The sequence below is a fragment of the Clinocottus analis genome, unplaced genomic scaffold, assembly GCF_023055335.1.
Source record: "Clinocottus analis isolate CAN_PGR_092001 unplaced genomic scaffold, fCliAna1.0.p SCAF_23, whole genome shotgun sequence".
In the NCBI taxonomy this organism is placed as follows: domain Eukaryota; kingdom Metazoa; phylum Chordata; class Actinopteri; order Perciformes; family Cottidae; genus Clinocottus; species Clinocottus analis.
In genome coordinates this window covers 3,390,322-3,411,730 of record NW_027175965.1, presented here as the reverse complement: position 1 = coordinate 3,411,730, position 21,409 = coordinate 3,390,322, and the positions used below count along the sequence as shown (strand labels likewise).

General features: G+C 40.8%; 2 protein-coding genes and 1 pseudogene across 4 annotated transcripts; 1 reads left to right on the top strand and 2 right to left on the bottom strand.

Moving 5' to 3' along the window:
• Nucleotides 1-1,343: 1,343 nt before the first annotated feature.
• Nucleotides 1,344-5,517, bottom strand: LOC137793591 (interferon-induced protein with tetratricopeptide repeats 2-like). Its single transcript, XM_068589855.1, has 2 exons — nucleotides 5,436-5,517; nucleotides 1,344-3,095 (listed from the first exon to the last, which is right to left on the bottom strand). The coding sequence occupies exons 1-2, from the start codon at nucleotides 5,441-5,443 to the stop codon at nucleotides 1,790-1,792; spliced, it is 1,314 nt and encodes a 437-aa protein (XP_068445956.1). The 5' UTR covers nucleotides 5,444-5,517; the 3' UTR covers nucleotides 1,344-1,789.
• Nucleotides 5,518-6,409: 892 nt separating this feature from the next.
• On the bottom strand, nucleotides 6,410-12,009 carry LOC137793776 (interferon-induced protein with tetratricopeptide repeats 1-like; annotated as a pseudogene).
• trmt1l (tRNA methyltransferase 1-like) lies at nucleotides 9,543-20,619 on the top strand. 3 transcript variants are annotated; one of them, XM_068589850.1, is made up of 17 exons: nucleotides 9,543-12,489; nucleotides 12,808-12,948; nucleotides 13,671-13,778; nucleotides 13,906-13,968; nucleotides 14,261-14,374; nucleotides 14,827-14,891; nucleotides 15,267-15,423; nucleotides 15,825-15,945; nucleotides 16,053-16,132; nucleotides 16,382-16,643; nucleotides 16,997-17,209; nucleotides 17,297-17,487; nucleotides 17,710-17,776; nucleotides 18,453-18,616; nucleotides 18,711-18,776; nucleotides 19,422-19,548; nucleotides 20,055-20,619. In XM_068589850.1, the coding sequence occupies exons 1-17, from the start codon at nucleotides 12,417-12,419 to the stop codon at nucleotides 20,203-20,205; spliced, it is 2,163 nt and encodes a 720-aa protein (XP_068445951.1). In that variant the 5' UTR covers nucleotides 9,543-12,416; the 3' UTR covers nucleotides 20,206-20,619. The 3 variants fall into 3 exon arrangements, with proteins under 3 accessions (XP_068445951.1, XP_068445954.1, XP_068445952.1); XM_068589853.1 differs by having other exon boundaries at nucleotides 9,543-12,503; XM_068589851.1 differs by lacking the exon at nucleotides 9,543-12,489 and adding an exon at nucleotides 12,513-12,568.
• Nucleotides 20,620-21,409: the final 790 nt, after the last annotated feature.

Below are 21,409 nucleotides of genomic sequence, written 5' to 3'. Positions count from 1 at the left end.
ACTCAGTAACTTCTCTAAGTCAGTGCGGCTGGTTTCTGCTCTTGATGCTGTTCTGGTCTCTCAGGTAGAAATGATGACATGTTGCTGAGCAGCTTTATATGTTCATGATCATGCTGAGGCGGGGCATTAGCATGTCAATGTCTCTACTGTATTTTAAAAACACTCCTTGACTTTCGTTTTCCAGGAATGGAGGCCAACAGTCTAATAAGTGTGATGACTCATCAACGAAATGTCGTGATTATGTTTTCTCTTCATTCTTCTTGCAGCACATGACGTCACACGGGGAGAAAGATTCAACCCCAAGATACCTATCTGTATGGCTGCACCTTCCCATCTCTTAAAAATATTGACGTGTTGTGAAATCTTTGAACGCATCTGTGTGTGTTGTGATCTGTCTTCTCCTTCAGTTTTGTTTCCCCAGATTGAAAACCGACAGCCACATCTCATGAAACTGAAACATAACTCAATACATTTTCTCTTCTGAGTAATGTGTCACTGTTTTGTAATCACAAGTGAAGAGCTCACACTCATGAGAACAGATCTCATAATTACCGAATACAAATTTCATTATAAAGAAAAAAAGTTAAGGTTTAGCCTGTTTGATAAAGTCTAAAAGATGTTCAGATGCAGACTTCCCAGATCACTTACTCAAACAAACAAAAGAGCACACGAGTGTGCAGGGACAGTCGACAAGGTGCAATGCAAAAAAAGGAAGAAATCACAAAAATATTCAATAACTCAGTACGTCAGTGGTCCCCTCGTAGTTAAAGTATATATATATATATATATATATATATATATATATATATATATATATATATATATATATATATATATATATATATATATATACATACATCATAAATATATACAAATACAATTAACCACTTTGAAAAGTTATTATTCCCAAAAAATATGCATTACATCCAATTTTAAAAGTATTTTTTTTAAATGCCCTTTTTAGAAGCCTTATTTATCATCAACTCAAATATTAACTAAGAGTGCATTGTTTTAAACACGCTTATATATTAAGTGTATGTGAACAGTGTCGATATGAACAGCGGTTACCTGGAGACACCTGCATTATGCTGCTCTGCTGCCACCTTCAGGTGTAACCTGGGTACTGTTTGGTGACCACTTCACACTGACAGGGTCCTGTTTAATACACCAGAAAGTAGCTTTGGCAGTAGCTTTCAAGAGCTGTAGTTTGATTAACATCCATCACTGTAGAGTACTGCAAGATTGTGTAGAGTACATGAGTGTCATTTACAGTTACCAGAAAAAAACACAACTTGAAGATTTCTTAGTGTACACATTTTATATTTAATAGTATTACAAGGCAATTGTGTACAACCGAGACACAGCTTAACATATACAGAACAGCAGATTTCTTATACTGCTGGGAGGAGTAATATGAACGCTAATACATGAACTTAAAATCCAATGCTAAGAGGCAGAAAACATAACAGGAATATAATAAACACAACATCTGATCAGGATATATTGTTATAAACCAAGTAATATTTAATTATGATAATGACATTGAGACATGTCCACAGTGGATGTTATTTAAAAGAGCAGTGTTCTTGAATGATTTAGCCGTCATACAAATCGAGTGTACTACTTTTAACAACTAACAAGGTTTTTAAAAGGATTTTTGTCACGCCTTTTTCCCCCCATTGACTACAAAAGTATTTTCAGATCATTTTTTTAGGTAATGCAAAAGCTTTTTGCATTGCATTTTTTTTCGCTCCAGATTTGGGACCAGTGTTGTAAAAAAAAAACAACACTATGGCTCTTGCAGGTTTTCCAGAAACCTCTCTATTTCTCCACACATTGGGTTCCTTCCTTTCTTTTTGATCTTCTCCAGAGCTTCGATGCTGTTCTCACGATAGTAGGATTGCTCCGGTATCGCTGCCGCCTTCATGTGAAACTGTATTGACTCGTTTGTATCATGTCGATCGTAGTTTAAATATTTTCCGTAATAGTTGTAGAGGAGCTGTTTGTCTGCAGGTTCCAGATCTTGTCCCAACAGGTCCTGGTACATCTGCTCAGCTTTAACCATGTCGCGGTAAGATTTTGCAAGTATATTTGCGAGGGCTACTTTCTTAAGAAGTGAAGAATGAGGGTAGAGAGAAATCACCTCCTCTTGGAGACTGATTGCTCTGTCTTTCATGCTTTGATTAAGGTGTTTGTTATAGAAAAACACGATCTTCCAATTGTAGCAGAGTGCAGCACATCTCTTCAGATAACGCTCATCTGGATGGCGTTTCAGAGCCTCCTCTGCCAAATCAATGGCCTCATCAATAGATACATATTCTCTGTAAACCCTTATTATCGCTTTCATACCACTGTAGCTGCTGACAGGATTTCTCAAAACCTTTTCGGCCAACTCACGTGCTTCATCCTTAACGTCTTCTCCTTTCTTTGCACGGTGCTGAAGGTAGAAAACAGCAAGGTACACGTTCTCTGGATCCAGTTCCTTGGCGACTCTCATTTTCTCCAAGATGTCAGCCGCCAGCTCTTTATCGTAGTACTTAGAGGCATTCGATAATGCTAAGACGTGACTGGTGTTCCACTCCACCATGTCCGGCTGCATCCTGATGGCTCTCTGGAAGTAATCTGTCACCAGCTCTTTGTCTGTGCTGAACTTCATCAGGGTCCAGGCTTTCTCAGCGTAGGTCTCTGCATGGAGCTCGTCCTGCGATGGTGGTGGGTATTTCTTCATCAGGGCGTCAACCTTTGACAGGTAAGCCTCGCTCTCTGCTTGGTCTCCCAGGTGGTGGTGGAGCCAAGCCAGGTTCCCGTAGTTCACCACTAACCAGGGACCGTCATCTGCATTTCTCGTCTGGCTGAAGGCCTCTGCAGCCTTGTTGAAGAAACTCTGGGCGTCTTCAGTGGAGCCCACCTTGTACTGAATGAACCCCCGCAGGTTGTAGATGTGACCCAGCCAGCTGTTTCCCTCCTCCGTGCCGATGTCCACCAGCTTTTCGTAGAGACATAAAAGTTTGTTCTTGTTGGGCTCCATATCCCAGGTGAAGTGGCACTGCAGGGCCTCCAGTTTTGCCATCAGTGTTGTTTGACTCTGAGCAGCACTGATGGGAAATAAAAATACCAAATATTAATAGACATCTTTTTTTCGTAAATCATATATTGATTGCCTGGTAGAGCCTCCGGAAGAATTCAGCCAAACACCATCTCTCGTTCTGATCATTTATTTACCCTGGTCACATGAAAGTAACAAGCGCTGTGATTGCAAAAGCAGAGGTCCCATGATGCTGGGGCAGGAACACTCATTTTACACAGAAGACATCAGGTTTTTATTTGAAATTTCAAATGTCTGGACCTAATTTGTTATTAAGTGTGGCTTCAAGCACACTTCATGTTCTCCTGCGGGCTTACTGGCTATGTTTCTTCTTATAGCCAAAACTTTGGACTGTATCTCCTCCTGTAGCGTTGCCAGCACATACGTCAGAACACATTAAAACGTACGGCTTACATCGGGAATCGTGAGCTATGACTTTTCTAAGAGATTCGACCGGTTGTTTTCCCGAAAAATGCGAAACGGCGAGAAATTGTCCCATTGACTTTGAATGGGGTTTCGCAGTGAAGAGAGCAAAACAACACCTCACCTTTGTGCCCATAGTGACTCGCCATAATTAAACATAGAGAAATGAATTGAAGTTTAAAACGTCGACAAAAGGCTGGAGTTTATTTTCCTAATTGGGCATTTTTTGATAGCTAGCACAGTTTTCATGTAATTACTGTTAAAGTTTAGGAAAAATGTTTGGACCATTTCAGAGTTTACATTGGGTGTGTATGGCACGGAATGTTCGTCGCGACAGTGGAGCACCAACTGAAAGAGGGAGAGCGACAGAAACTTGTAAAAAAATTAAACTTATTTTGTCTTCAGTCCCACAATTTCCACTCTTCATGCACCATTGTTGGATAGAAACGGAGGAAATATTGTGCTTGTGCAACACATGCGTCGTGGAATCCAACAAACGTTATACTTTTTGTCAGCAAGCCTGAAAGTAACATAAAGTCATACCAACTGCTCCATTAGACTCCGTGTTAAATCTGACCAGATCTATTAGAGGCAAGGCAAGTTTATTTGTATAGCGCATTTCAGCAACAAGCCGATTCAAAGTGCTTCACATAAAAGCAGATTTAAAGACAGTTAAGAAAACATTAAAACAGTCAAGAGAAATAAAAACGAAAGGCAGATTTAAAAACAATTTCGAAAACATTAAAAGAGTTAAGAAAAATACAAATGAAATTAATAAAAGTTGCAGTGCAGTTTAAGAAATAAAATGTAGTAGTGAGATGCAGCATTGAGTCGAGTTCAATGAAAGGAAACCTCAAACAGAAAAGTCTTCAAACTGGATTTAAAGGCGCTGAGGGTCTCAGCACATCTGCAGCTTTCAGGGACCTTGTTCCATAAATGTGGAGCAAAAAAGCTGAACGCTGCCTCTCCATGTTTAGTTCTGACTCTTGGAACAGAAAGTAGACCAGAACCAGGCGACCTGAGGGGTCGGGATGGTTCATAAGGTAGCAGCAGATCACAAACATACTTAGGCCCCTAACCATTCAGCGCCTTATAAACCAGCAGTAGGATTTTGAAGTCAAGTTATGAGAGGGGGAAGGTAAACTCCTGACTTCAAGGCACATTGCATACAATGCTGTCTGTGTTTCTCTTATCTAATTGTTTTAATATCTAACAATTGTGGATGATTGAATGTGTTGGGTGTCCCGTGCAACCGTTCTTTGCTCTCCAGTGTACCATCCTGTATCAGCCACAGCTGCGCTACACTCTCTTTTTCTAACTCCTCACATCTGACCTTGAACATCATCGGGTGTGCTCCTGTTTCACTCACGCACACGCACACACACACACGCACACACACACACACACACACACACACACACACACACACACACACACACACACACACACACACACACACACACACTAGAACACTTGTATTATCATCTCACAAAATGATTCAAGCATTATTTAATCATTAATTTCTTAGAAGTACATTCTTGGAAGTGTTGGATGAAACTTACAAAAAACTGATCAGTAATAATTAAGTAAAATACATCATTTTTAAATGTATGTTTATTATCTCTGTGGCACTGACTGAAAAGGTAGAAGGAAGAAACATCAGATTGAACGGCAGAGTTTTTACATTACTTTTCATTTAGCTGATGCTTTTATAGAAACCGACTTACAATAAGTGCATTCAACCACAAACTCAGAACAACAATTTCTTCATTAAAGTCAAACTACAAGGTGATATGAACATCATCAATGTCTTTAAGGATAATAGTAATAATCTTTGGCTCGAAGACACAATAAGATAACAAACAAATCATAATGATAATAATGATTTACTCCAACAATGATATGAAATGCAGAAACAGTTTCTCACCTCATCATGTAGCTGTTTCCTCAACTCAGTAACTTCTCTAAGTCAGTGCGGCTGGTTTCTGCTCGTGATGCTGCTCTGGTCTCTCAGGTAGAAATGTCATACTTCTGAGCAGCTTTATATGTTTACAGATACACCAAGGCGGGGCATTAGCGTGTCAATGTTTCTATTGTATTTTAAAAACACTTTCGTTTTCCAGGAATGGAGGCCAACAGTCTAATAAGTATGAAACATGACTCATCAATACATTTTCGTGATTAAGTTTTCTCTTTATTCTTCTTGCAAAACATGACGCCACACTTGGAGAAAGATTCAATCCCAAGATACCATATCTGTAGGGCTGCACTTTCCCATCTCTTAAAAATATCGAAGAGTTGTAAAACATTTGAACGCATCTGTGTGTGTTGTGATCTGTCTTCTCCTTCAGTTTCGTTTCCCCGGATGAAAACCTACAGACACATCTCATGACACTTAAACATAACTCAATACATTTTCTCTACACATTTTATATTTAATAGTATTATTACAAGGCAATTGTGTACAACTGAGACACAGCTTAACATATACAGAACAGCAGATTTCTTATACTGCTGGGAGGAGTAATATAAATGCTAATACATAAACTTAAAATCCAATGCTAAGAGGCAAAAAACATAACAGGAATATAATAAACACAACATCTGATCAGGATATGTTGTTATAAACCAAGTAATATTTAATTATGATAATGACATTGAGACATGTCCACAGTGGATGTTATTTAAAAGAGCAGTGTTCTTGAATGATTTAGCCGTCATACAAATCGAGTGTACTACTTTTAACAATTAACAAGGTTTTTAAAAGGATTTTTGTCACGCCTTTTTCCCCCCATTGACTACAAAAGTATTTTCAGATCATTTTTTAGGTCATGCAAAAGCTTTTTGCGTTGCATTTTTTTCTCTCCAGATTTGGGCCCAGTGTTGTAAAAAAAATAAACACTATGGCTCTTGCAGGTTTTCCAGAAACCTCTCTATTTCTCCACACATTCGTTTTTTTCTTTTCTTTTTGATCTTCTCCAGAACTTCGATGTTGTTCTCATGATAGTAGGATCGCTCCAGTATCGCTGCCGCCTTCATGTGATACTGTATTGACTTGTTTTCATCACGTCAATCGTAGTTTAAATATTTTCCGTAATAGTTGTAGAGGAGCTGTTTGTCTGCAGGTTCCAGATCTTTTCTCAACAGGTCCTGGTACATCTGCTCAGCTTTAGCCATGTCGTGATTAGATTTTGCAAGTATATTTGCGAGGCCTATTTTCTTAAGTGACGAATGAGGGTATAGAGAAATCACCTCCTCTTGGAGACTGACAGCTCTGTCTATCATGCTTTGCTTAAGGCGATTTTCCCCGGATGAAAACCTACAGACACATCTCATGACACTGAAACATAACTCAATACATTTTCTCTTCGGAGTAATGTGTCACTGTTTTGTAATCACAAGAAAAGAGCTCATACTTATGAGAACAGATCTCGTAATTACTAAAGAATTTCATAACAAAGAAAACAAGTTCAGGTTTAGCTTGTTTGATAAAGTCTACAAGATGTTCAGATGCATATTTCCCAGATCTCTTACTCAAACAAACAAAAGAGCATACGAGTGCACAGGGACAGTCGACAACGTGCTTTTAGGGTGTGGTGTGGTGTAGAGGACACAAACACACGCTCGCAGCAATTTCCCAAACAAGAGTGGACTTTATTTCTTCCAAAGTGCAACACAAAAATGTAAACAAACAAAACTGACTAACGTCTCAATATGCATCGGTCAACAGGGGATCCATTCCACCTGATGTCCTTCTATTCAGTTAAAGCCTGGGGAGAGCAACTCAACCGAGCACGTGACCGTGCTATTCTTCAGAAGAATAAACAGCTTGAATACCTTGACGACCTGACAACGTGTCAGGGAAGGAAACGGTCCTCATAACACCTGCCTCGTGATCACCTTAAATGCACCACAGCTGAGCCAAAGGAGAGGGGTGTGGCCCTGAGCAGAAACCTGGGTGTGACCAACTGAAGACTGACAACATACAACAGGGGAGCGACAACATACAACAGGGGAGCACACAGGGGAGCACACAGGGGAGCACACAGGGGAGCACACAGGGGAGCACACAGGGGAGCACACAGGGGAGCACACAGGGGAGCACACAGGGGAGCACACAGGGGAGCACACAGGTTCAATAATAAAAGAATATATATTTGAGTGAGGCAAAGATATGTAAGTAATGACTAAATAAATAAATTAGTAAAGAAAAGTCAGAAGCTGATGGTGAGTAAGGAATAAATAGAGTCAGACAGCTAGAGTAGGAAAAGGGGGGCAGAAGGGAGAAAGAACCGAAAGAGGTAAGAAAGAAGGAAGGAAAGGAAAGGAAGGTGTGAAGGAGAACAAGCAGACTTTATAATAAGTTCACCAATAAACATTGAATTCATCATTTATAAAGCATTATTCCAACATGAACACTCATTAGTAACTCATTAGTGTGCAATCAATAAACACAGTTGTTAGTTTAATTCTTGATTAAAAAGCTTGCATGGGTTCATGGTTATTCAGTGTTTACTTGTTAAGTATTAGTTAATTATGTTCTGTGACCTCATCTAAAGTGAAGACTACTAATGCCTTTATATTATCAGTGCCTCAAAGCAAGCAGAAGTCTCAGTTAACTTCAACACAAAAGGTCTCAGTTGTCTTCAACACACTGAATTCATCATTTATAAAGCATTATTCCAACATGAACACTCATTAGTCACTCATTAGTATGCAATTCATAAACACAGTTGTAAATGTTTAATTCTTGATTGATAAGCTTAGGTTTTCACACTTTATAAATCATGATTAATATGATCATCTATAAAGTGTTAGTAAATGATTTTTAAAAAAAAGCTACGTTATTATTAATTCAGTAATTACCATTCATTAGTTAAGTATGTTTTGTGACCTAATCTAAAGGGAAGACTATGTTTAACAAAGCATTTATGTGTTGGTGCACATGAGTGTGCCTGTGATTGGCAGAGCGAGTGAGGTGGGATGGTGTCACAAGACTGTTGAAAGTGAGTCTATGACCAGGAGCAGAGTGTGAAACATGTTAAGAGGTTTTGACTGTTGTTTTGGTGTAGGCTACGGCCCACAGTAGCCTGTTCCCACAGTAGCCTGTTCTTGTTACCATAAACCACACAATAAGTAGGCTAACATCTCGTAGCTTTCCTGACCCAGTGTCGCTACAATATGATTGATTATGCTAGCTATGGCTAACACCTGACGTGCATCGGCTAACATCAATATGGCCGGCGCGGGTCACGGATGGTGGTGACACGTCATCCATGTGGGACACACATATACGTAGGAGGACCCGATGTGTCCCACAGAAAGTCTTGCTCTCATCGCCTGGCCGGAGTTATTTCTGACCAGGCACAGTGGTGGCACACAACGGGTCTTCCTGGAGCGTAAACACGTGTCTCACGTTGATGACGTTCTGACTCCGCCAGCCAGCAGCCGATGCACGTCAGTAGTACGAGTAGTGCCATATTTCTCAGTTTGCTGGTACAAATGATTGATCGGACTATCTCGCTATTACCTGGATTGGTCTACTTACAACTGAGGTGGTGTGTGTCTATCTCTATCTCTGGACCAGTGACGAGCTTGCTCGCTAGCTCGTCTACCTAGCTCGCATAATAAATAATATGTAGCTATGTGCCAACAAATTATGGAACATTCGTTTCACTGACGGGCATTGCCCCCCAGCACCATCATCTTAATGTTCTTCATCACTTTGTGTTGTGACTATTTCCTTTTTGTGTTGAGAAGATAACTGAGATGTCTGCTAACTTTGAGGCACTGCTTATAAATGCTTTGTTAAGCATACATAAGTCTTCACTTTAGATTAGGTCACAGAACATACTTAACTAACAAGTAGTAACTATTAAATTAATCATGACTTGCAGCATTTTTTAAAAATCATTTACTAACACTTTGTAGATTATCTTATTAATATATATATATATATATATATATATATATATATATATATATATATATATATATATATATATATATATATGTCCTTACTACTTAATTTCCAAATGGGGAATCAATCATTTATAAAGTATGAAAACCCAAGCCTATTAATCAAGAATTAAACATGTATAACTGATGAGTATTCATGTTGGGATATCCTCTTTTCCCCGGACATGTCCTCTTTTCGAGACCTAAAAAATGCGTCCGGCAGGGATTCCAAAAACGTCTGTGATTTTGCTTCGTTGGATATTTGTGTTTCTCTGAGTCTTTCACTAACTAGTTATTACGCCCTTACAAGTTTTGGAAACGGTATCTTACTTTCCACATTCTTGCGCGAGCTCTGACTTCAGAGTCATTGGTCGACCGATCTCAGTGTTGCGAGATGCACAATAATTATCCTCCAAATATGACCATTTTGAGCTTCTGGTACGATTCTTCGCCATTTCCAATCTGGCAACACTGAGCACTTTGCCACCTCCAGTAGTTGCATTGCGGCGATCCTCTTTTTAACAAACTCAAATCTGGTCACCCTAATTTACGCGTTGCTTCTCTCGAAGCCCCCGCGGTATTTTAAAACCAAGACGTTATCTAACCCAACAGCGCGGCTCAAACACAGGGAATGAACGACTAGCTACCAAGCTAACCACAACAGTTAGTCTTGCTGTTAAGTTATTCTACAAGCAACGTGACTATGCAGTAACATACGCCCTCTCTCCATTGGTACTGTTTGGTGACCACTTCACACTGACAGGGTTCTGTTTATGAAACCAGAAAGTACAGCATCTGGCTGTAATATTCAGTTTACATCAAATTAACTATTATATTATAATTTAATATTTCACAACCCAAAGGCATACAGCAAAGCTGATTTCATATGGTGCTAGAAGTAGTATTATAAACGTACATGAACTTAAAATACAATGCTGAGAGGGAGAGAAAAAAAAGACATAACAGGAATATAATAAACACAACATCTCGTCTGGATCTATTGTAATAAACCAAGTAATATTTAATCATGGTAATGACATTGAGACATGTCCACAGTGGATGTTATTTAAAAAAGCAGTGTTATTGAATAATTTAGCCGTCTACAAATCAAGTGTACTACTTCTAAAAAATAACAAGGTTTTAAATATGATTAATATGATGACTACAAACAAATAAAAACTTGCAAACACCTGCTTTTTAAAAGATACAATTGATCAATTAATAAGTATTTTCCAGTACATTTTTTTAGGTAATGCAATACCTTTTTCCATTGCATTTTTTTCTCTTCAGATTTATGACCAGACACTATGGCTCTTACAGGTTTCCCAGAAACTCCTCTATTTCTCCACACATTCGGTTCCTTCTTCTATTCTTGATCTTCTCCAGAACTTTGATGCTGTTTCCACGATAGAAACATTGATCCGGTATCGCTGCCGCCTTCATGTGATACTGTATTGACTTGCTTTCCTTATGTCGATCGTAGTTTAAATATTTTGTGTTGTGGTTGTAGAGGAGCTGTTTGTCTGCAGGTTCCACATCCCTTCTTAGCAGGTCCTGGTACATCTGCTCTTTGCATTTATATTTGCAAGATCTATTTTCTCCACAAGTGAAGAGTAAGGGTAGAGAGAAATCACCTCCTCATGGAGACTGACGGCTCTGTCTGTCGTGCTTTTCTTTGGGTGACTGTTGCGGGTAAAAATGATCTTCCATTTATAACAGAGTGCAGCACATCTCTTCAGATAACGCTCATCTGGATGCTGTTTCAGAGCCTCCTCTGCCAAATCAATAGCCTCATTAATAGAAACATAATTTCTGTAAACCCTCAGTATTGGTTTTATATCACTGTAGCTGCTGACAGGATTTATCAAAACCTTTTTGGCCAACTCACATGCTTCTACCTTAATGTCTTCTTTCTTTCCGCGTTGCTGAAGGTAGTTAGCAGCGAGGAACAAATTCTCTGGATCTTGTTCCTTGGCGACTCTCATTTTCTTCAACAAGTCAGCCGGCAGCCCTGTGTCGCTGTACTTAAAGCCACTCGCTAACCCTATGACGTGACTGATGTTCCACTCCTTCATGTCCGGCTGCATCCTGATGGCTCTCCGGAAGTAATCTGCCACCAGAATTTAAACCATCATTTAAAACCAACTTGGGGTTTTAGTGACCCTGCTACCTTCTGGTAACAGGACGACCACTCTATCCCATGAGCCATGCATATGAGGAGGGATCAAGGACTAAATATATGTGTCTTTAATTGACCTCTGTTGAATGAAATTAGATTCCAGATCACACTGGTCTCAGGAGGAAGAGGCTGGACGTCATGGTATACGTTGAACACAGATGTTTATTCTACAAAGATACTGCAAAGCAAACTATTACGTGTACACAGGTCAATTTCTCAACTCCCGGGTGTAGAAGACAATAGAGACTATGTCTCTAGGAGAAGTTACAAGATGTTTATGTCTTTAAGAGCATTGTGATTGGTCGAGACTAGACGTCGGGGCGGCGTGTGGCTTACGCTTGCAATCGTATGTCTTGTCGTCCATTTTACGGCTGCACCTTCCCATCGTATGGGAACATCAATGTGTTGTGCAATCTTTGAACGCATTTATATGTTTAAGTCTTCTGGTATGTTTTTGCTTTTACTTTTGTTTCCCAGGAATGGATGGTTAGAAAACTATGTTTTTCTTTCTCCATGAAGATATAATAGCTTATGATTATGCAACACTGGGTTAAAACCTGATATGCCACACGTTCATGGCTGCACTTTTAAATAAAACTAGTAAGATGTCGTGTGCATTGTCTTAAACACACATGAAACACAGTATATGTGTGTGTGTGTGTGTGTGTGTGTGTGTGTGTGTGTGTGTGTGTGTGTGTGTGTGTGTGTGTGTGTGTGTGTGTGTGTGTGTGTGTGTGTGTGTGTGTGTGTACTCTGAGCGGAGCCCTTACGATGTTAACAGGAGACACCTTCATTACGACGCTCTGCTGCCACCTGCTGGTTGGTGTTGCCTGGTTACTGGTTGGTGAGCGTCACGCGGTAAAACACTTACATTACATTTTCAGATATCGCCCCATTACCGTGGCGATATTGTTTGTCCAGTGGTATGTGTTAAATCCTTTTTATGTGAATGATTATTTTAACTGTAAACGTTTTATGTATATGTATTATATCAACACTTTATACTTTAATTATATTCTAATCTAAGTGTTGATAAATAGGCGACATAGGTGATATGTCTGTTTAGCGAATTACATTTCATTGTGCAAAACCAATGTTGCAAAATGACGAACAAATGAACCTTGTAACTTTGTACATTTGTCCATTTTGTTCAATTCAACAGCAATTGACGTTTCCAAACTGCGCAGTTTACGTAACCCACGTACGACGGAGCATATCCTGCTTATGTTGCTGTCGTTAGCAATGGCGGAGCTCAAAGAGGCAGAGGCGGCTCAGCTTCACCAGGAGGACGCCGATATCAAACGTGAGTAAACTGCTCACTTTTGTCGTCTGAACTTCGCCTTCTGGGCAGTCTAGTGGAGAATAAACCACAGCTCAGTCGTCGTCAGCGCGGCGCAGTAAATTCACGGAGAATTTGAGTTTGTAACTGCTTAACTAAACGAGGGCCTCACCACGGAGCTCCGCCATGGGACCTAAATAGTCAACAATGACAGAGTCAAAAGCGCTGGAGCTAACATTAGCGCAACCGTTGTCGTTAACTATTACTTCCAACAGTGTATCTCTTCACAGAGCCTTAACCACAGTGTTTGTTTGGGTTGTACTACAGTTTAGGATGACACGGTCTCACCGCGGAGCTGCACTACGGGACCGCTCAGTTCAGCCATCAGCTGTCTTGTTTATTATTGGCTGATTGACGATTCGTTGTGGTTTTAGTTTCAAAACAAAAGGAAATGACAGTCTACTGGCGATAGCTAAACTTTAGAGGATGGCGGAGTTCAGAAGATTGTTTGTGGAAAATGTATGTTGTGTCAACAAACAGTGGGAGCAGATCTATAGCAACTATATTAGACTTATAATATAGAACTGTTCTTCTTGAGACGTTGACCACTCAAAGCGCTTTAACAGTACTTGTCATCATTCACACACACACACACACACACACTTATTCGTCCACTCAAATAAATAATCAAAATAGCTTAAAAAAACATAATAAAGTAAAAACACGTTTCTCTTCTGAATGTGAAGATGAAGATGGTGAAGCTGCACCGTCAGTTGGTGACCAAGCTGCAGAACAGGCAGTGAAGAGTGAAGCTGCTGAAGACAGCGATGACAAACCCTCAACCACAACTACTGGTGAATTAATTAACGCTGTTTCTGTGTATTAATTGGTTGACATCAGTGAAGGTGTCCTATCGTCTATATTCACTGACATTAAGGATAAAACATTGGTTTTGAAAGTTTTGTCGTTTTCCACAAACAGAGAGACACATCTCCATCCAAACTAAATTGGAGGGGCTCGAGGGGCTGGTTGACCTCAACGGTGGTAAGTTCAGTTCTGCAGGAAATCTTCATCATCCTACTCTTTTTCTCTGTTTATTTTATTTTATAATAATATAAATCGTGTGACAAAGAAGAAGAATTAGAGGACGTGTTGACTGCAAAAATAAAATTACTTTTTTAAGTGTTTTTTTTTGTCTCTATAATAGTAAACCAAATGTTGAGTTTTTGAGTTTGATGGTCAAGTATGCCATATTTTTCCATTTAAATACATTTTTTTTAAATTATCTTTAGAGCAAGCAGTCCTGCTTATTGATCTTGTGTATTTCGGTCATCAGCGGGGCGCAAATCGTGTCCTCTGTGTCCCGAGGAGAAGTTTAAAGCCTGCTACAGCCACAAGCTACGCCGACACCTGCAGAACCTCCACTGGAAAGTCTACGTGGAGTTTGAAGGTAGGAATGTAATCCGTTCTGACTCACAGTCGGCGCTTCAGTTCATCCCAGAGAATTGGATGGGGTTCAGGTCAGCGCTCTGGACAAGCCAGTCAAGACCTTGTGATGTTGAAACAGGAACGAGACAAACACAAAAACTCATGTCCAAAGGCTTTGTACGTTTTCTGGTTTTATATACAAAGAAGCAACTATTAACGACACCGGTATCCAGGAAACTCTGTCATAGTAAAAATGGACATATTGTATTTAGTGCTTTGAGCTGTTTCACATTGGTGTAAATGTCATTTCATTGGCAGTTTTGTCATTCTAATTTTCATTGTAATTTCTATAGATTTTAGAACACATTTATACTATAAGTCAGTGTTTTTCAAGCTTCTTTTTTTTTCTACAACAAAAAAAATCATCAAATCGTAATTAACTATTGTTGACATTTGACCCTTGACCTTCAACAGGCCAAAGAATGTGCATCTGCCACCTGCCCTGCAGAAACCTGAAGCCCAGCCTCAGTGGAGATCAGGTGAGTAATGAGACGCACAAACTGCCTGCCGCTCATGTTCCCTTATATTTGCAACAATAGAAACACTGAAGCTTCAAGCTGCAACGCCACAGTGACATTCATGTTGATCACTTCACACTTTTCAATAGCATATTGTAAGCGAAAATCTTGTTGTGTTGCAGTGGCACTTTATTGTTCATGTGTTGTATTGATTCACTCTCACTCTACTGAGTGCACCTTTGTAGTTACTTCATTTCAGAGGAAATTTGGTGCAAATTCTGAGTTGGTAATTATTACATTTTAAGGACACTTCCCTTCTTCCTCCTGCTACAGATGTGTTTAGTTTCTGCTTTCACCTCGAAATTGAAATTCTTGGACCGATATTTTGTTCTCCAGGCATCTGGGAGACACGTGGCTCACTACCACTGTGTGGTGTGTTCTGTGACCATCGCCCGCAAGACTGACATGATCAGCCACCTGAAGCGACACGTCAACAAAGGAGAGACTGAAGCCAGCTACTCCGGGAGCTCGGACGTCCCGTTTGAGGAGCCGGGTAAGAAGCACCGACACCATCTCGGCACATGGGGACTCACTAGAGACAGATTAAAAAATGTTTTTTTTAAAAGGCCCACATCCTTTAATGTCCTCGAGTACCTCTGGCCAATACATGTTGCTGCATGGTATACATCATTCAAACTGTCAAACCTTTGAGTAAACTTAAACTTATACTTCACATACGTATAAGCTGTGGCAAAACCCAGAACCTTCCATCCTATACGAGAGCCATTACCTTAAACATGCTTTAGATAATTCCAGGTCCACCCTGAGTAGCCCTCTGTGTCTTGGCAACACTTTGGAATTTCTTAATCCTCAGAGATTCCTTTATCCTTACTGTGTGCAAAAAACCCCACAAAAAGTGATTATCTTTCTGCGTGACTCTTATATATTCGGCAGCTCCGTCTGGTCAGGCGTATGAAATCATGAAAGAACTTGGAACCAACGTCCAGCTCCTCCCGAACCACACCACGCCGCAGAAGAGCGACACTTACTTTAACCGCAAGATGAAGACGAACAGGTCGGCGTGCGCTCGAGACAAAACCAAATGTACATTTTTGCTTCACAGCTTTATGTAAACTGTGAACATGATCATCCTTTTAAAGCAGAGTTTGTTGGTGTGCTCAGGCAGCTGGTGTTCTGTTCGCTGGCGGTTCTGACGCAGGAGAGAAACCCGCTTGAGTGTCTGGACGCTTTTGGAGCCACAGGTGGGACAAAGTTCTCCAGTTGTCTAAAACAAAAATACAGTAATAAATACAAAGTTAATACCACAAAACATCTCTTTTTATATTTTATTGAGAATTATTTAAGTATGTTTTGGGCCAAATGTAAAAAAAAAAGATGTGCAAAAAGTAATAATTTACATTACGCCCTGGAAATATTTGTTGATCAAATGTTTCGAGACCGTCACTCTGACGTTACACCTGCACCGTGTGTCCGCTGTTTGTTCCTCTTAGGGATTATGGGCCTCCAGTGGGCGAAGCATCTCCATAACGCCGTCAAAGTCACCATAACGGATATCAACGACACGTGCATCAAAATGATCAAAGAGAACTGCGAGCTCAACCACATCCGAGTGGATGGAGGCTCACGTGGCTCCCGAGGCCCCCGGGGGCCTGACGGGGCCGGCAGCGAAGTCGAGGGCGCGCCCATTGCCACAGTCGAGGTCGTCAAGATGGACGCCAACGTCACCATGCACATGTGGCCCTTTGACTACATGTAAGTAGGATGGGTTTGTCAGAGTTTGGGATGGACTTGGTTTGTTGTGTGTGTGTGTGTGTGTGTGTGTGTGTGATTGTGATAATTTGTAATAACTTGTGATATGTTCCTTCATTACCAACTTCATCAACTCTTCCAACTTGTTATGGCTTGTTTCATAAATTATTATTATACATATTATATAGCAAAATCAATAGACCTTTTTTTTAACTATGTCAAATGTCTCTAGTTTAGATATATTTCTTTGTCTATAAAAGTTTTTCTAAATTCTGCAGAATAAAATAAAAATAATGCTTCCTAAATGTTTACCATTAAGGGATTTAATCAGTCACTTTCTCTCTTGGATCCTTCAGCCACTTGGATCCGTTCGGGACGGCAGTGAACTACCTGGACGCTGCCTTCAGGAACGTCCGGAACCTGGGCATCATCTCTGTGACGTCCACGGACACGGGCTCTCTGTACTCCAAGTCTCCCAACGTCACCCTGCGTCACTACGGCTGTCACATTGTGCGCACTGAGTACTACAAAGAGCTGGCGGCGCGCATGGTGGTGGCCACTATGGCCAGGTAGGACTTTATAAACTTGTGGTATGTGTCTGTCTCTGACATGATACTTGGGCTGAAAGAAAATGTAATCCTCGCTGTCCGTTCTAGAGCGGCGGCTCGCTGTAACAAAGGCATCGAGGTGCTGCTGGCGGTGGCGTTGGAGCACTTTGTCCTGGTGGTGGTGAGAGTCCTCAGAGGGCCCACGCAGGCCGACGAGTCGGCGAAGAAATTGCGGAAACTGGTCCACTGTCAGTGGTGTGAGGAGAGAGTCTTCCTCAAACTGGGAAACATGGTGGACGGTGAGTTCAGCAGCAACGCTGTCTTCTTATCGAGTGCTGGCATTTGCCTCAAGCCTTTACAGGCTTTAAAAAATAAGTTCTGGCTCCTTCACTGGCTATAAAAACAGCGTCAATTGTAGCTCATTGTTGGCCAAAATACAGAATGCGACTATTAGCTGTTGGTTGGTCGATACATTTTATGTCCTGCTGTTGTTGATGTCCTTTTTTTTGCATTTCCTCCAGATACACTGCCCTGCAACTGTCATGGAAGTCTGCCCGGAAGGACAGCAGTGCAGCTGGGACCGTTATGGTAAGCTCTCCCTCAGCATCCCTGCACACAGCAGCATCCGTCACAGACACGCATACCTTACTGAGCTGATTGAAAGGTCACTAAATACAGCATCTACTTCAGATGTCCTCATCTTGGCACCATCTGGTGTGGGCAACAAACCAAAATTTGGAATACAAAAATGAAGATTATCGAGAGACAGTACTGTTGAAAACTGTAATCTCCAGTCCTTAAATGTTTGATTGGGTCCAGTCTGATGACTGAAAGGACTACTCTATATGTTTGAATGGTCTTTCATGCTTTCAGGCTGTAGAAAGTCCTCTTTACAAATGTCACTTTCTATGAAGGGTGTGTTTTGTACAAAACTCTGTACAATGGTTCAACCAGACTGACAATTGAACGGCCAGAATGGGACAAAGATCCCTCCGAGCAGCAGTTGAATAAGGGTCACCAGTTATTAGTCAAATAAAATGGAAGCATAGCACAATAATTCAGCTATTGACGAGCTGCACTAAATGGAAGTTTGAATCATTCAGGTCTTCTTTTCGGTGCCAAAACTATTTCAAGTGAAAATAAATATATATTTTTTAATTTTTTCTTATCTCTGTTGAACTGTTGTCTTCTTATTGAAGGAAAGAAGAATAGCTCATGACAAACCTTTCACTGGTTGTTTCTGTGTGTGTGTGTGTGTGTCCAGGTCTGGTCCTCTGTTTAACACAGGCTTCCTGAGGAGGATGCTGTTGGCGGCAGTGCAGCACAGCATGGACGACATCCAGGCGCTCGTCAAAAATCTCATCTGCGAGTCCGACTGCACCACGCTCAAGTCTTTAGTCCACGGGCCGGCCGCGCTCACCAACCAGGGTGAAGCGATCCCGCCTCTCATCTGTCGCGCGCGTCTGATGTTTGCGTACCGAAACGCCTCGCTGACGGGTAACATTGTGTCTCCTCTCTGCAGTGGAGTGTGGCGTCGTCATCAAGACCTTACAGAGCGGAGCGGAGTCGGGTCCTGCCGAGCAGTCTGGTGAGACCCGTGTGATCTTCTGTAGTTCTTTTCAAAATGAAGACTGTTGGATTGAAGTTTCGAATATTTATTTCTGTTATACGATTTTCGAAAAAACTGATTTTTGTTTTGGCTCAAACTGGCTTAAAATTGTTTTGCAGCAGTTACATAAAAACTGATTTCTAACCATGTGTACACATTGCCACGTATGTGAACTAGCTACGCGTTAAGGATCACACATATGAATGAGACGTGGCGTTTAGCTAGGCTCGTACAATATCGTAGTACAGGTGAGTGTTTCTGGTTCATTCCATGGGCGTGATTTATGCAAAAAGTCAGTTAAGCCAATTTCCTTGTTCCTTCCTCCGCCGCGAGGTGATAGCCAACACTCACAGGTTTATTTTGTTGAGTCCCTCGACTGTGGAACTGAACAGTTTCTGTTGTCGCAGCAGCGTCACGACAACATAGAAATATTCTATTTGTTATAATCATTACTCCAGAATTCTGTTTGGCAGATTTGCTGTCTTTGGTAACTTTGAGATCTCCATTCGATTTCTTTTTTTTTAACACTATGGGGTTTAAACAAAGTCTGACCAAGCAGCATGAGTCACTGCTGGGTTTAGCACAGTCTCACATGGGTTTTCTTTCTGTCTTTCTCGACCGCAGGTAAGAGGAAGACGGCAGAAGAGTCGGGGAATGTATTGAAGAAGATGAAGTCCGATGGGTCTCTGGACCACCCTCCCTTCTATTACAGCATCCACCGTCACAGCATCAGAGGCATGAACATGCCCAAGTAAGCGAACTATGACCTCAGATGTTTTATTGTGTCATCTGTCGGGTCCACGCTCAATCCAACAAAGATGTTATCCGCTAACAAGTATTGTGTGCGTATCAAAGCCCGACATGTTTTCTTCCTCTGTGCCATTGAGCTCCATTGTTGTCCAGAAACTACTAAAAAACACACCAGTGAGCACTGGGTGACATGTTCCTTCATTACCATGAGCACACACACACTGTAGTTCATTTAAACTCAATCCCACACACCGTTGTGTTGCCAAAAACACTCGCCGGAGCACCAAATGCTAATTAATTCACTGCTGAAAATAGTCCCCAACAAATGCACCATTTCCTCCTGTTTGATAAAAAACTGCAGTGACCAGCTGTTGAAGGAAATGACTGAGCCTTTTCTTTTTTAAATATGAAGCTATATGTTTGTGAGGTGTTTTTTTAAACTGAGCTGAGAGCAGATGGCAAGATTTTATTTATGATCATTATTAGTAAGTGCTTTTATCTTCACAGGTTGAACAAGTTCCTTCAGTACCTGACGGAAGCAGGCTTCAAGGTGAGTCGGACTCACTTTGACCCGACGGGGGTTCGAACCGACGCCACGTTGGAGCAGTTTAAGTCTGTCCTCACCAAGTACAGCGTCCCCACGGAGAAGACTGTGTGAGGAACGAGCAGTAAGGAGGTTGATTCACCCACAACATTCCACGCTTTAATGAACTAAATAGATCTGCTCGTCTAGTTTCTTCTCCACTCGGACTGTTTTTATTATCCTAAACAAGGTTCTGACTGCACTGATATGGAAACAAACCCACCAACAGCTCTCTGTGGACGTGCATACACTAGAACAAAGTAGTAATCAGATGTAATCAAACCAAAATGTTATTAAAACTGCAAAACCAAACTGATCCTGCTGCACAAATGAGCCCAACTGATCCACTGTTTCTATTTATTTCCGACTTCTCTTGAACATTCTTGAGTTAAAAGATGTTTTTTTCTAGATGTTTTTTAACTTATTTTTTTGGCATTGTTTCTTCTGTCTTTATAAAGACAAAATAAAGATTATCTGACAAGCCTCAAATGTGATGTCCTGCAATTCTTTGAGTCTGAGAGACAAACGCGCCCATATGTATTTCTAAGACTTCTAAACAGTTTGAGGTCTAATGGAAGCACAGTTCTTGTAATTTTGAGGAGAGAATGTATTAATCCCAATAAGAAATACAGTTTTAATAGAAAGCTAAGACACAATCAAATAAAGTACAAAACATATCATGCAAAGCAAGTTTATTTATATGCACCGTTCAACAAGACCATTCAAAGTGCCTCAAGATATAAAAGGTTTTCAGAAAAGATATAGAAACAAGACATAACTATATTGAACTAAAGCTGGCAGAATGAAAGTTTAGCAGCAAATGGCACTGATTTAAAAGAACAGAGTGTCTGAGTTTGGTTCAGATGGATCATGCAAAGAGAAGTGCTGCTTCTGTGTGTTTAGTCTGGACTTATTGGTACGGAAAGGCAGACCTGAGAACCCGAGAGGTCTGGACTCTTCACAGAGGAGCAGATCAGACAAAAGGACGCTCGAGAGGGAGACATGAAACTTACTGAATTAAGACGAGGACTGTGTTCTAGGAACAGCTGCATTAAAGCCTTTGTCCTAGTTGTCAAGCTGCATCTGGATAAACTCTGTTTTGTTTGGCTGTGTGTGAATGTGTCTCTGATGGAGCTGGAGATGATTTTTATTGGTTCTTGTTCTGTTGCAGCCGGTGATACTGGACTCTGTTGGTTCTGAATCTCACGGGAGCATCAACAAATACTTTAAGTAGCAAACGCAAAAGTACTCATTATAATAAATGTCTCATTTCTGAATA

Coding starts and splice junctions, on each gene's coding strand:
- trmt1l (XM_068589850.1), top strand. CDS start 12,417: ATGTTAACAGGAGACACCTTCATTACGACGCTCTGCTGCCACCTGCTG. Junction 13,969..14,260: donor GCTGGTTGACCTCAACGGTG/GTAAGTTCAGTT, acceptor TTCGGTCATCAG/CGGGGCGCAAATCGTGTCCT. Junction 16,644..16,996: donor ATGTGGCCCTTTGACTACAT/GTAAGTAGGATG, acceptor TGGATCCTTCAG/CCACTTGGATCCGTTCGGGA.